Source organism: Podarcis filfolensis (genome assembly GCF_964270895.1).
Source record: "Podarcis filfolensis genome assembly, chromosome: 5".
Lineage (NCBI taxonomy): Eukaryota > Metazoa > Chordata > Lepidosauria > Squamata > Lacertidae > Podarcis > Podarcis filfolensis.
Genome location: NC_139608.1, coordinates 48,440,304 through 48,454,852, shown reverse-complemented (window position 1 = coordinate 48,454,852; position 14,549 = coordinate 48,440,304). Strand labels below are relative to the sequence as shown.

At 37.3% G+C, this 14,549-nt stretch overlaps 1 protein-coding gene across 4 annotated transcripts in view; it reads right to left on the bottom strand.

Annotated features, from left to right (window-relative positions):
* VTI1A (vesicle transport through interaction with t-SNAREs 1A) overlaps positions 1-14,549 on the bottom strand; it is a 239,628-nt gene that overhangs the window by 83,203 nt on the left and 141,876 nt on the right. For 2 of the 4 annotated variants that reach the window (XR_014548536.1, XR_014548538.1), the window contains 2 exons: positions 7,154-7,224; positions 5,406-5,478 (listed from right to left, as the gene is read on the bottom strand). Coding sequence is in view for 1 of the 4 variants with exons in the window: in XM_083615033.1 (XP_083471159.1) it covers positions 5,417-5,478; positions 7,154-7,224 (133 nt within the window). In the remaining 3 variants the exon portion in view is untranslated. The remainder of the gene's footprint in view (positions 1-5,405; positions 5,479-7,153; positions 7,225-14,549) is intronic. The other 2 variants (XR_014548537.1, XM_083615033.1) reach the window with 1 other exon arrangement.

Genomic DNA, 14,549 nt, shown 5'->3' with positions numbered 1-14,549 from the left:
AAGGTATTGTGTTCAGTTATATTAAAACAATCTTGTCTGTTCTGTATATAAAAAGGAGGCAAAGTTATTTGTTCCACTTTACAAAACTACTTTATGTTTTACAAAATAGTATTTTCTTTAATATTTTTAAAATAATTTCATGTCTTTAAAAGAGGAAATGTGAGATCCAGTATATGAGATGCATTTTAAAAGAAATTCATCCTCTTAAATGCAATTGATATATTCCTTTATCCCCAAGATAACTATATTCTTTTATTTGAACTTTATCAAAGGTTTACTTGTTGGAATGACCAATAATGAAATATGTTTTACCCTTAGGAATTGTACTGACATTGCATTTAAGTTTTCCAGATGTTTTGTCCATCACTTCAGAAAAAGGAAATACAATATTTTTCCTAACTGCAGCATAAATTTTCTATTTTTTCTAATTATAGAACAAATATTCAACTTTTTATTCTGAAAAACTTCTTATCTTTAGATTGTTAATATATTGTTTTTGATGCCTCTTCCTAAATAATTTCCAACAGAAATGTTCCTGTTTCGTCAAAACTTTTTATAGAATACCATGTTTTCTGTGTTTATTTGTAACCTCAATCACTCTGTCTCTGCCGTGTGTGTGTGTGTATGTGTGTGTGTGTGTAAAGAAAAGTAAAAATAACAGTGAAGGAGAAAAGCTAAGTATATGTAAAAATAAAAAAAAATGGTTGGAAGCCTAGACAGGAATGGAACTCATTCCAATCACTGGCAATAAGGATTTTAACCAACTAGACTGCTGGATAAAGCAGGCTTTATTCTTGCATATATTAGTGGTTGTTATGAAGGTGTTGGCAAATCACCCAATTTATCACCAGAGTGTTGAATGTACATTGCCCTATTTTCATCAGCCAGAGCTCCAAGCCCTATCCTGTTTAAAATTAAATTTGAAAAGGGGTCTTTTTATACAGGCAAATGCATTCATCAGTCTCCTAACACCTCATGTGTAACAATTTTCAAGATTAATTTTTTCAAAAGCTAGGGGTATTTCCAAAGTGGGATGCTCTGCTATGGGGAAACATCATTTAGCTGAGAGTTGGTTTTCATCTTGCTTCTTGGACTCTGCAAATTCTCCCAAATAAAGTTAGTTGAGAACATAAGCCATTGGGCATATTAAGGGGTATAATGATATACACCTAACAAACATAAATCTTTGTTTTCTTTTATTATCTATTCCTTAAAAACTAACTGAACATATTAAGTTCTTTTTATGATTACTGAATGGAAATTTGATGGGTTCCCACAAAATATGGATTTAATCCGATATTATATTTTCTGATGGTCTTTCATAACTGTAAATGAGGGTTGGAGATTGAGGAAATAAATTTAAATGTGATGCTTTCAGAATTTCTTACCAGGTAGAATTTTAGTAACTTGAGTGGGAGACATTTGTAAATGTTGCTGAGCCTTACATTAACTACTTTGTATTTTATTGTATTACATTTTGGAAAGATGTCAAAATTCTCATTATGTAACAGTAACAGTGGGTGGGAAAAAAATTATAGTTTCCAAAGCCCTGAAGAGTTGACTTTATTCTACCAGTTGGCCTTGGTAGGAAGCTATGACAACAAAGCTAATAATGAAAATGGTCATATAATAATAATTGATAGGTTTTGTAACCCATGGAGTATAGAGATCCTTATGTGATATGGCAGCAGACTTCCCTTCCATGTAACTACAGAAACAAGATCAGGACTCTCTAGACCACATTTTGATCTTAAGGAATAAGAATGGAAAGAAAATTATATTGTTTAAAATGATGCTATGCCAAATATGTATAGGTACATATTATTGCTCAAACTCAACAGGATAGACTTAGCCTTTTCTCCAAATACCTAAATGATTACCAAATGATGTGTTGTGACTTCAGGAAGGGTCACAAGGAGACTGAGGTTGTGTCCTAAACTGGATGGCTATATTAGCAATTGGTGTGCGTAGATTAGGTGATGATTGCCCACAACTATTTTATCTAGTGCATATTGATGCATCACACACATAAACATGGAAAAAATAATAAGGCAAAGTTATCATACAAAGCTTTATAACACCATCTTCCCCAAAACCCCAAGTCTGTTTTTAAGCAAGCTCCTTTAAAAAACTTATTCTTGTCCGTTTCACAGCGGGTTTTGCGGACAGAGGGAAAGAAGTAATTGCTGAGATATGGAATTTCAGGACAGAAGGTAAACCCCAAACAAAGGCAACATGCTTTTGCTCAATCTTTTCAGTAATTAGAATGGAAAATCACTGCAGAATATCATGCCTTAACCAAGATGGTAAATACGGCATATGCCTTTAAAAAAAATCAGCAGATTCAATATGCGGCAAGGAAGTGTTCTCCACTTTAACCTAGTGACATTATTTTCACATAGTAATTAGATGGAATAAAGCCACTCTATTCAGCAATTAAATGCTTATTTGCATGGTATCTGGAAATGAGCAATATCAAGAAAACCAAACTCTCTTGATAATTATTGTTTTCCAGAAATTGTACTTGATCTAGATCTTTGCTGAAAGTTATTTTTATCCCTTCTGGCTTGCTTTCTGAACAATTCTCATTTGAAACTGCTGACTCTTGAAAATTGCTAATCAACTTTTTCCTTACATATGTAAAACAAATGTAAATTACTCCCTGAATTTACCTGTCTGGGACAGGGAATTATTTTTCTGGAATGTCACCAAGCACTCCACTTTTAATATAAAACATGCGAACCTAAGGACAGAAACATGCAAATCTATAGGACTTCGCACCAATCATTCATTTGCTGAATTGAAACATTAATTTCTCTATATCCTGATGGGTAAATCTTCCTAAGTGTGTGTTTGGAAGAGGGATGTATAAGAAAAAGAAAAGCAATGCCCTTTTCAAATACAAAAACACACACACAATACATGTCCTTTTAAACATATGACTACATAATTCATTTGTCTGAGAACAAATGATTATTTCACAAAGGTCACTTTTTTATTTGGCTTACAGAACACTTATAAACTAGGAAGTCTAACTGTTACTCCAAAGCACACAGCAATGTCAAAGGTTATACTGTGTTTCTGTTTCACCCTCAGTAAATTACTTGCAAATGTATTCAAACACAATATGATATTTTATTTTACTGAAAATAACAGACTGCACTCGCCTGAAATAAAAACTGAGGTACATCAAGCATAAACATGGGGAAGAAATACATTGGTTTAGAAACCCATAAATCCTTATTTGAATCTGCCAACCTGAAAGCGAAGTAAAGCCTGAAAAAACTATTTTTCTTAAATGCTATGTCTGATTAAGCCATACTATTAAATGACAGCTGAACTTTAACATTAATATGATATTATTTAAATAACTGCATGACTTTTTTTTACACTAAAAATGATGAATGATTTTTGGACAGCTCAATTGACATAAAGCAAGGAAACCCTTTAATGAGATTTGACAAAATGGAGACATATGCAGAATATTCGTTACAGCTCATGTCGCAGGGCCCTTCCTGGGGAGGATATAGGTTTGGTCATGGAGTTTTTATTATTATTATTTTGATTGTCTACAGGCGCTGAACCATCTCTTTCAATTGCTGCCTCCTTTCTCTATGGATTTTGAATTTAGCTGGTGTCATTTACATATTACTCTTAATCAGAAAATTTTGTATGCTACGGTTCAGAGTCTGAATTGTGAGAAGTTTGTGAAATGGAAGCAAGAGGTGCCGTTATCTTACCCTTTGTCAGCTGGATATACAAGGAAGGGGGGAAAGCAAAACAAACCCAAGCTATTTTCATGAGGAGATTAAGGACTGGTGTATAGTTTAAATCACTTCACGTGCAGCCATTTCCACATGGGAAGTTGCTCATGTGCAGTAATTTGCCATATGGATCAGGCAATTTTTCTCCATGTCACAGCAGACCTTTGTCCATTTGTGGGAGCATGAAAACAACCGTCTGATCTGCATGGCAAGCAGCTGCACACAAATAACTTTTAGCAACCTTCCCCAACCTGGTGCCCTCCACTTGTTGTGGACTACAGCTCCCTTAATCTTTGACCACTGGCCATCTTTCACGGTACAAAACGTTTGCACGTACGATGTCAACCATTTCTCAGTGTCAAACATATTGTCTATCCAGCCTCTCCTTCATAAAAGCTTGATTCATGTCAAAAAAGAGAAGTTGAAAATGCTTCCTCTTGTGTGGTTTTTCATGTAATCATACTAAATAAAGATCTGACAGATCCAGCTGATAAGAACCCTGCTAAAAGTTATCCTTGGAATTGGACGAAATAATTATTTAGGTCCCTGCATTTTGGAGGGGTGGGTCATTCTAGCTAATGGAAGAAACGTGTGTATTTGATTTTCCTCACACATGTCATACACATATATAGTGGCATCTCCATATGACATAACAGAGCCCTGCACGTGTATATATGTGCAGAGTTGCAGGCAGTATCTCAGGTCATTAAGGTGAATAGGAAATCTCCCAATCAAGTCTGCTATTCATTGCTCAGTCAGGGCATGGGAGCTTGAAGCCTGTTTCCCTGATCTAGTGGAATGGGGACAGCTAGAGAGGTGGGCACAGACGTCCTAATTCATGTGGTGGGCTAGTGCAGACATGTCCAACCTGTCGACCGCAATCTACAGGTAGATCGCCGGGGTGCTCGCTATTCATTGCGGTTGATTGCGGACTCTATATAAGGGGGCGTGGCGCGCTGACATTTATTTCCTCCCCGTTGATGGCAGAGAGGGAAAAGATGGTGGGTGGTCGTTCGTGTACAGGTGGCTGTTGTGCTGCGTGCTATTATCAGCGCTGTAGTACTGGCTGAGCGTAGTTTTTGAAACCACCCCTAAAAAAAGCTCAGCAGCTCTGTTAAACCCTCTCAATGGGTAGATCACTGCCTTTTTTATACTGGGAGTAGATCACAGTATCTTGGGAGTTGGACGTGCCCAGGCTAGTGCATCTAGCTGCACATGTTCTGGTGAGAGAAACTGAGCAATTTGTTGGTGCTCCATATGTCTACAGGAACTGTGCCAGCATGGGCGAGAGTGATATATATATATATGGAAAGAGCATATATTAATATAGTCAATGAATTGTTTTAATGGTTTCTTGAATACAGATTGCATGTGTTGCGAAGAAGGTTGGCCATCCATATAAACAAGCAGCAGTAAAAAAAAGTTTCAACTATAGGCCTATATCTCAGCCTGGTGTGTGTGTGAGAGAAAAAGAAATCTACAGCAACCAAAATAGTTTTAATTGTCAGAGGAACTGCCCTTAGCAAAACTACACCAAGCTGGCTGATTTCCAAACGATTCAAAATTATGACAAGCGTCAATAGATTTTATCTAACTTGCAATTTATATGAAGGAAGCAAGAAAAAGAGAGAGGGTCCCTACCTTGCCCTTACCTTCGTAACATTCCTGTAAGGATCCTTGAACTCTTGCCCAAGTTTGCATCTGTTTCTCTGAGCTGTGAGGGAAAATGTTGAAAGATTGTATATAATCCAATAGGTAGAGAGACCTTTGTGGTTTGTTTGTCTTTTTAAAAAGGAAGCAATCTATTTACATGTTAATGAAATATGCTGGTGCTTCAAACTTCACATTTTTCAAAAACAATGGAGTTTCAAGAGAGTAGTGGGGGGGGTATTGTTTTTGCTTCTTACTGTGGTATGCATTTTTGTGTTTTTATATTGTAAACTGCCCTCTGATCTTCAGATGCAGGGTGGTATAGAAATTTAAAAATTTTAAAAATAAAATCTTTCTGAGCCAGTGGGCACATTTGAGTAAGTGCTGTGGATGTCAGTCACAAAATGGCTGCCATGGGGTGTGTGACATAACACAAATAGGCTGCCACATCTCAAAGAACAGAACATGGGACAGGACCACAAAATGGTGCCAGCGTGCCTTTCCCTATCAACGGGAAAAAGGGAACTATAGTAACAGCTATGCTTGCTTGCTTACTGAGAGAAGTTATTTCCACCGCTTCTCTGTTCAGAACAGAAGGATGGGAGGCTGCCTGTTTGTAGCATCCAATCAAATACGGTCATGTTTAAGGGAACATGTTCAAAGAAGCACAGGCTGAGATAGTGCAAACAGGAACTGAGCAGGAAGAGTAAGCAGTCTCTTATCCATTGTGGATGAAGGAATATTTACTGAGACTTTTCACAAATAACATACGAGTATTGGTGGGCACAGTGGTGCCCACAGATTATGCATTGGGAACCCCCAATTCTTGCTGGTTTGCTTTTAATATGGTGAAACTATAAAATGACTTGGTAAACTTTTAGGTAAATGTAGGAATCTATTTTTTTAAAAATAATATTTATTACTTTTAAAGATTACAGAAAAGGAAAAGGAAAAGAAAAAAAACAAGAGAAAAAAAACAAAAAAGAAAAGAAAACAATACAATACAATATATAAACAATACAAAACACAACCTAAACACATTAAACTAAACACATTAAACTAAACTAAACAAAACCCTAACCCACCCTAACCCTAAACAAAACAAAACAAAATCCATTTAAAAACATACATCACACCTTTCCCATACTCTGTCTTTCATTCCCTTGTTTCCTCGACTTCCTCTCACCTCCCTTTTTGTATTCCACTTCTATTAATTGTTTCAGCAAATCCTTTCCATCTTTCTCTAATATGATAGAAAATGGAGGAATCTAATTTATATCTAGTCAGACCATCTAGCTCTGTATTGTCAACAGTGGCTGGAAGATGCTCTCTGGGGCTTCACACCTGAATCCTTCTCACGCCTGTCTGGTGAACCAGGAACCTACAGTGGGACTTTATCAATAAATAGAATTTTTAAAAAATGTAAGAAGAGAAGCTACAGCAGAACAAACACTATGGATTCAGAAGATCCCAGGTAAACCAAGAGCTTCTCAAGTTGAAAGGATCTCATGTAGCATGGCTGGGAAAGAACACTACCTGAAAACTTGGATTTATATAGTTGAACACAGCATGGTCTGATAAGGGAGGCATGAAGCATTTGAGAACTTCCATCTTTATCCAGCTTTGTAGAAGGAGCAGTAATACTCACTCCCTTCCTCAAAATATTCATAATAAACTTATTCTGGTGATAATCCTAAGTACATCTGGAGCTGCAAATTGTTTCTCATTATCAAACTTACTCTTTCTCGAGCACGCTGAATCTTCTCTCTGTCACTGCTGAGATTTTCCAATATGTCCTGGCCAATCTGTTCTGCATGGAGAAATTAAAAAGTGGGTGGAAACGTCACAAACCATGAAAAATAGAGAATATCACTTTAAACAGCAAGAAAATCTAGCAAATACTTTACGAAACGTAAGTCTCCAAATGTGATAATCATGGTTGTATTCAACCAACCTTTACTCAGAGTAGACTCATTAACATTAGTCAGTGTTGTTCATTTCAACGGGTCTTCTCTGGGTATGTTAGTTGAATAAAATCCTAAGAACAATCTTAAGCCACAGAAATTAAAAACATGCACTCCATATACCATTGAAAATTGATGCAGAACTGATATACTGTATTGGGCAAAACACATATCACAGTAGTCAGGATCCCAGGTGTCATGGATGAAATTCTGTATAAACATAGGCGTTTTTTGTTTTTTGTTTAGCTCCCCCTTCTGGCAACAGGTGCCACACATGGAAAGCATCCATGAAGCTGGAGCTTCCCCACAGAAGTAGCACCCTCCAAGGTGTGAGAGCTGATATCCAGTAAAAAACAAAATATCCATTGTCTCACATGATCACTTACGGGCCACTATGGACCACACCCATTTGATGGGAGACAAGATTATTCCAGTAACAGCATACTACAGCGATTTAAATCTACTGAACTTATACATCAAAACTCTAAGATAGTTTTGGTAATCCAGCCCCACAAAGGAAATGATGAGGTGTGCATAGATGCATATTGCCAAGCTTGTTATTTTAGCTATTATTAGTTAAATTGACATATTTCACCTTAATATGGTATATATTTTATAAGTTACTGAAGTTTATATTTTGGTAGCAGTCCCTGATAGAATAATATAAATATGAATACTTCCTCAGATAGCTAACTATGAATTTATACAGCCATAGTGTTCTCAGTTTCTTTCTGGCTTGATGCTCTTAATTTTTAGCTGCATATATAATGCCTCCCAGAGGTGAAAGGTGGTACAATATATGTTACAAGGACAGATTATAGTATATAGATGGAAGAACAGTATAAATATTTCTGAAACTCTTTAATCTTTTGTACCATTATTGTGTTAGTCTATTGTTTGTGCAAATGAGCATTAATATTTGAAGACATATCTATTCCTCATCCTCTTTCAACGTCTTATATGACATAAACCAATACTGAATCATTTGAAGCTCATGATTAAGCTGAAAAAAGGAGAGAAATTTCAGTGAATATGAGTCAATTCAATTTCCTTCTGGTTTTGTTGTTGTTTGCACTTGCCATAAGCTTTCAAGGCTATACATCTAATAAATATTATTCTTCAACCTACCCAGATTCAAAGCAATGGGTGGTTCAACTAAGGTTTACTTAGAGTAGATTCACTGAAATGAATGAACATGACTAAATTAGGTCTATTGATTTCAATAGGTCTTCTCTGAACAAAACTCAGTTGAGTACCACACTATGAAATCTCACTTGTATACAACTCAAACCAATCCTTAAAACAGGAAAAAGAAACCCTTTCCTTTTAAAAAGTAAATAAAAATGCTGAAGTATGATGTTTTGCAAACAGAGATAAAAAATCACTTTATATCACATTTTTGAAAATAAATATACTTTGCCAATTGGCATCAAGTTTATTGTCCACTGATCAAGACAACAGTGTCATCAACCAAGAGTAGAACGCTGTCAGCTTTGACAAATAGTGTATTTTCCTCTTATTGCCAATGACTGAAGATATCAATAAATAAAGGATGGAGACCATGTCAGTTGGAATACCAGAAAATGAATTGCTGATATGTCACTTAGGGCCAATACTTTCAGCCATGAATTTCAACCCGGCAAAAAACTCAAAGAACTGAAATAGCTGCATTGCCTCCTAGCAAACATATACAACTAAAGGGAAGGCTCAGTATTTTATGAAGAGAATATAGCAAGTAGTAACCATTTCAGCCCAAAGGTGTTAAGAGCTTTAAACACCTTTGGGCTGAAATGGTTACTACTAGCTATATTCTCATCAAAAAATAATTTCAGAGATGCCACCAAAGTAAACCAAAGTTAAATTAACAGTGTTAATTATACAGCACTTGAAACACAGGCTTAAATCCAAAGAGTTTGGGCAATAGAGGTTTGGAGGTCTCCTTCCTTCTGCAGTTCTTTGAAAATCCACTCCTGAGGGTTATTCTGATATAGTAGCACTTTGGTGCAGGAGGCTGCAGCCAAAGATGGAGGGTGGATGGGATTCAGTAAAAATCAACGACTCTCTTCTCACAGCAAATCCCTTTCAGTCACAGTTTCATGGAATTTCATTTTAGAAAAAATTAAAACTACAAAAAGCAACACTCATAAAATACTAAAACACAATTAAAGGAATAAAGAAACTCACTGATTACAATCCTTAGACTATCCTGTATATGCCTATGGGGCAACTACAGTAAAACAGCCTAAGGAGAAGCTCACTAACTATTGAAAGATGGGATCTATGTTTCGTATAAACGAGAAAGAGAGATTATAGTCGGGGGGGGGGGAATATAGACATCTGTCCTTGATTGGAATTTGATGAGAAGCCTCAAGGGCTTTCCCACAGGAAATAAAAGGAAACCAGGATGCCATAACATCATTTGCTTGCTGTACTTGCTGAATTAGTTTGTACATAATCATAATCTCTCAAATTTTATCAATCAACCACTGTTTACATGGTTGCTTACATTGAGACTTCTAGTTTTGTACTATGTACGACAATGTATACAACTGCTTAAAATATATTTATGCAGGAATCCAGGGTCATCAGGTCCAAAATGATGAAGCAGCACAGGAATCACCAACATGAAGCCCTCCAAACACTGGACTGAGATTCTTATAATTCCTGATCATTGGCTATTTTGGCAGGAACTGATGGGAATTTATTTTCTTACATTTATATCCCACCTTTCTTCTATCGTGGAACCCCAGGAAACATACACTTGATCCCTAATCAGTCATCCATCCAGGCACTGAACAGAGGTAGACCTGCTTAGCTTTAGCAGGTGGCAGTCTCCTATGCCTTCAGAGCATCCTATGGGAGCTGTAATCCAACAGCATCTGGAGGGCATCATGTTGGCTAACCCTGAATTGCTACCTGCAGTCGAATTTGAATAAATGCCTGGCAGTAAACAGCCATCTTCCAGAACTTCAGCAATGATCCTTCTAATCATTCAAACAGCATTTGGGAGATAAACTGTAATGTTCTAGTCTAGAACCCTTGGCCTCAATTATTCCATTTGGCAAAAGGTGCAATGCCTAAAACTCATTTTTATTTAAAATGTGCACTCTGGTATATTTATTTGCATCCAAGGATTAAGCTTAGATTCTCTAAAGAATTTGAAATAATTTATCCCCATAAATAGTAAACAATATTGGTGGTTGGGAACTTTGGAGCAGGTTTACAAAATGCATGGTGAACTCCACATTTAAGAGTTCAGGCCATAATTCAGAGAGCTGTAGAACAGAATAGTGCTTATGATTAAAGTAGTTGAACAGCTATATCCTCTCCCCACCACAAGATCACACACCATTTTCAATGCAGCATGGTGACTTACCGTAAAAAAACAAACAAAAGAAAAACAAAGAAGACACACTGGGCATACCAAACCCTTTACAAAATCCAGACTTATCTTGTAAACTCTAGGGGCATTTAGAAACAAATGAAAGCATTTGTTTATCATAACGAGTCCTAATACAGAAAGGCTCCATCCATCTATTACTTCACTACGATTAAACAATGATATAATTAAACATTGCTGTGCAGAATTCCAAAAGGGGACTAAGATTTTATTGTAATAAGATACACAAAATATCCAGAATTGCAAAGTTCAAATACTTTCACAGCTACCAGTATAATTTATGTGCTGCCTGAAAAAAGCATGAACATTCAACAGACAAATTATCTCATTCTTGAGTTACGCTGCAATGAAATGATAACACATCAGCAAGTGTAAATTTATCATCTAGTACAAGCCTTAGAGGGACAATGAATCAAGCTTCTTAAAATCCAGAATTGTCTTGTCTTCATATCGTTAGATAACTTGGGAAGTTGAACAGCCAAGCAAAGAAGAGTACCATACTAAATGTAATAATGAAATGGTTTAGGGTTATAAGAATGAGCCCTAGAAAGACATAGGCTCACATGCCTTCCCCTTCTCATTTTTTTCCTGTTGTGGATATTGGAAGCTTTCACATTAGATTAACTAGAGCTTGAGGCCCTTCTACATTTACCATTTATAGTGGCATGGTTGCTGCCCAATCCTAAAAATTTAAGAATCATAGAATCATAGAGTTGGAAGAGACCACAAGGGCCATCGAGTCCAACCCCCTGCCAAGCAGGAAACACCATCAGAGCACTCCTGACATATGGTTGTCAAGCCTCTGCTTAAAGACCTCCAAAGAAGGAGACTCCACCACACTCCTTGGCAGCAAATTCCACTGTCGAACAGCTCTTACTGTCAGGAAGTTCTTCCTAATGTTTAGGTGGAATCTTCTTTCTTGTAGTTTGGATCCATTGCTCCGTGTCCTCTTCTCTGGAGCAGCAGAAAACAACCTTTCTCCTCCTCTATGTGACATCCTTTTATATATTTGAACATGGCTATCATATCACCCCTTAACCTCCTCTTCTCCAGGCTAAACATGCCCAGCTCCCTCAGCCGTTCCTCATAAGGCATCGTTTCCAGAGTGAATTTGTAGCTGACTGTTTGCACCTTTGGTACATCCACAATATAGAAAATTTACTGAGATAGAGCCTGAGTATCCTCTCCACAATCCTACATTGCACAATTTACTACATTTATACTCTGAGTTGAATACTACTCCGGGATTAAACAATTTTATTTTCAAAGAATGGTTAGGTGGATGAGAAACAAATTCTTAGATTTCTTCTATATAATTTCTGACATGAAATTACTGGACTGGATCCAGAGGTTGCCTTTGTTCAGCAGAAGGAGTTCTTACATCAGAGGACACCCCTTCTCCTCTGTCAGAGTAACGGATGCTTTGTTACTAAACCAGTGTCCCAAAACATGGCAGAGTACGGTTTTATAGCTATGCTACATCAACATCACAAGCAAATGAAATGTCTGCTCAAATGTATAGAATTGGGATTTAAGAGTCTCAGGGATAGCTCAATTGGCAGAGAATGAGACTCTTAATCTCTGAGTCATTGGTTCGAGTTCCACGTTAGCCAAAAGATTCCTGCATTGCAGGAAGTTGGACTAGATGACCCTTGTGGTCCCTTCCAACTCAACAATTCAAAGATTCGAAGAAGTAATGCAACATGGTTAAGCTTTGAGGGTTTTTAAAATGAAAAAAAATTAAGTGGTATATGCATTTTATGAAATAAATAAAAGTCAGTCTCACAGAAGGTCTTTTTCTCTCTAGTAACTTTCTTTAGTCTGATTGAACCTTTGTCACTGGGTATTATAACTTTATTTGCAATAAGAATAAGACAGCAAAGGATAGAAACAGATGTTTTGTAAGATCTATCTATTCAGGTGACAAATTAATAAGAAATGAGTTAAAACATTTGAGCGACTTATGCTTGAAAGTTAAGTAAAGGATTTTTTTGTCAATGAGATTTTGTCTTTCACCTGAAGTTAAACTACTCTATTGTAGGGGACTAAATTTGGTAACAGATGAATTTTTTAAAAAAGCTGATCACATCAGTGAGAGATTAGAAGGGTGGGGGTAAAAGAGGGAGTGGTGCTTTTAGGAAAGGACTGAATGTAAAGTATTACTGAAGTGACAACTTGGATTTATAGGCTTGGGAATACACAGTGTGAAGCAAAAAAGTTCAGGTTTGAGCCAAATTATTAGGTTTCTGACAACAGCAAGTTAATGAAAGGAAGTGCTGACATATCTTAAGTGTTGGGGCACAAGTGAAACTGCTGTAATTTATAGCTTTTCAGTTGACATATTTAGATATGGAAACTAGTGCTAACAGATAGAAGTATTTAGATCATAAGGTTCTTAGATGACAAGGGGTGGTTATATGGCTAAAAAGAATAATAGTTAATGACTACATGCCAATACACAGAAAACTGTAGAATGTTGAGTAAAATAGTTGTTATCATAACTCACAAACTTTACTATCGAGCTTGTGCAATAAAGAAGCAGTTGAGAAACTGCACAAAATAAAACAGATATGGAATGGGTTTCCAAAAAGGAGCATATTATCCACCATTCACTGCACAGAAAATGACAGCTTAACAACATTCAACGCAAAATGAATCACATGGCTGTGCTAAAAGCTTCAATTAAATAATAGGTTAAAATGTAGGACTGAAAGAAGCTAATGCTTTTATCTTAAATTACAAAAATGAAGAAATCCCGTGTGGTGTTGGACTAGGATTTCGGAAACCAGGAATCAAATTCTCACTCAACCATGAAGCCCACTGGGTGACCTTGGGCCAGTCACAGACTTTAAGCCTAGGTCAGGGGTCAGCAACATTTTTCAGTTGTGGGCCGGTCCACCGTCCCTCAGACCATTTGGTGAGCAGTATATATATACTGGGGGGGGGGGGATGAACGAATTCCTATGCCCCACAAATAACCCAGAGATGCTTTTTAAATAAAAGCACACATTCTACTCATGTAAAAACACGCTGATTCCCGGACCATCCGCGGGCTGGATTGAGAAGGCGATTGGGCCGCATCCGGCACACGGGCCTTAGGTTGCCTAGCCCTGGCCTAGATTATTGTGAGGATAAACTGGGGAGCTGAAAAGCCACGTATGTCACCTTGAGCTCTTTGGGGGAAAGGTGGGATAGAAATGTATCAATAAATCATAGAATTGTAGAGTTGGAAGGGACTCCAAGGATCACTTAGTCTAACCCCTGAAGTACAGAAATCTTTTGCCAAACAATAATGAGATTAAGAGTCTCAGGCTCTACCGAATGAGCAATGCATACTGAGCGATACACCTGTGTCCCCCCCTCCACACCCACATTATTTAGTAACCATTGTCATGCTCCAATCTTGACCACAGCCAATCATGTGGATACTTCAAACTATAAGGACACTCAGCACCAGCTACCAACAGGAATGTTCAAATTAGAGCTACACAGTACAATACAACAAGGAGAAGGGGACGACAGAGGATGAGATGGTTGGACAGTGTTCTTGAAGCTACCAGCATGAGTTTGACCAAACTGCGGGAGCCAGTGGAAGACAGGAGTGCCTATTGTGCTCTGGTCCATGGGGTCACGAAGAGTCGGACACGACTAAACAATTAACAACAACAAAAACAAGTACAGCACATGTGCTAACCATTATAGCTGTTACACTGAAAAACAGGGACGCGGGTGGCGCTGTGGGTAAAAGCCTCAGCGCCTAGGACTTGCCGA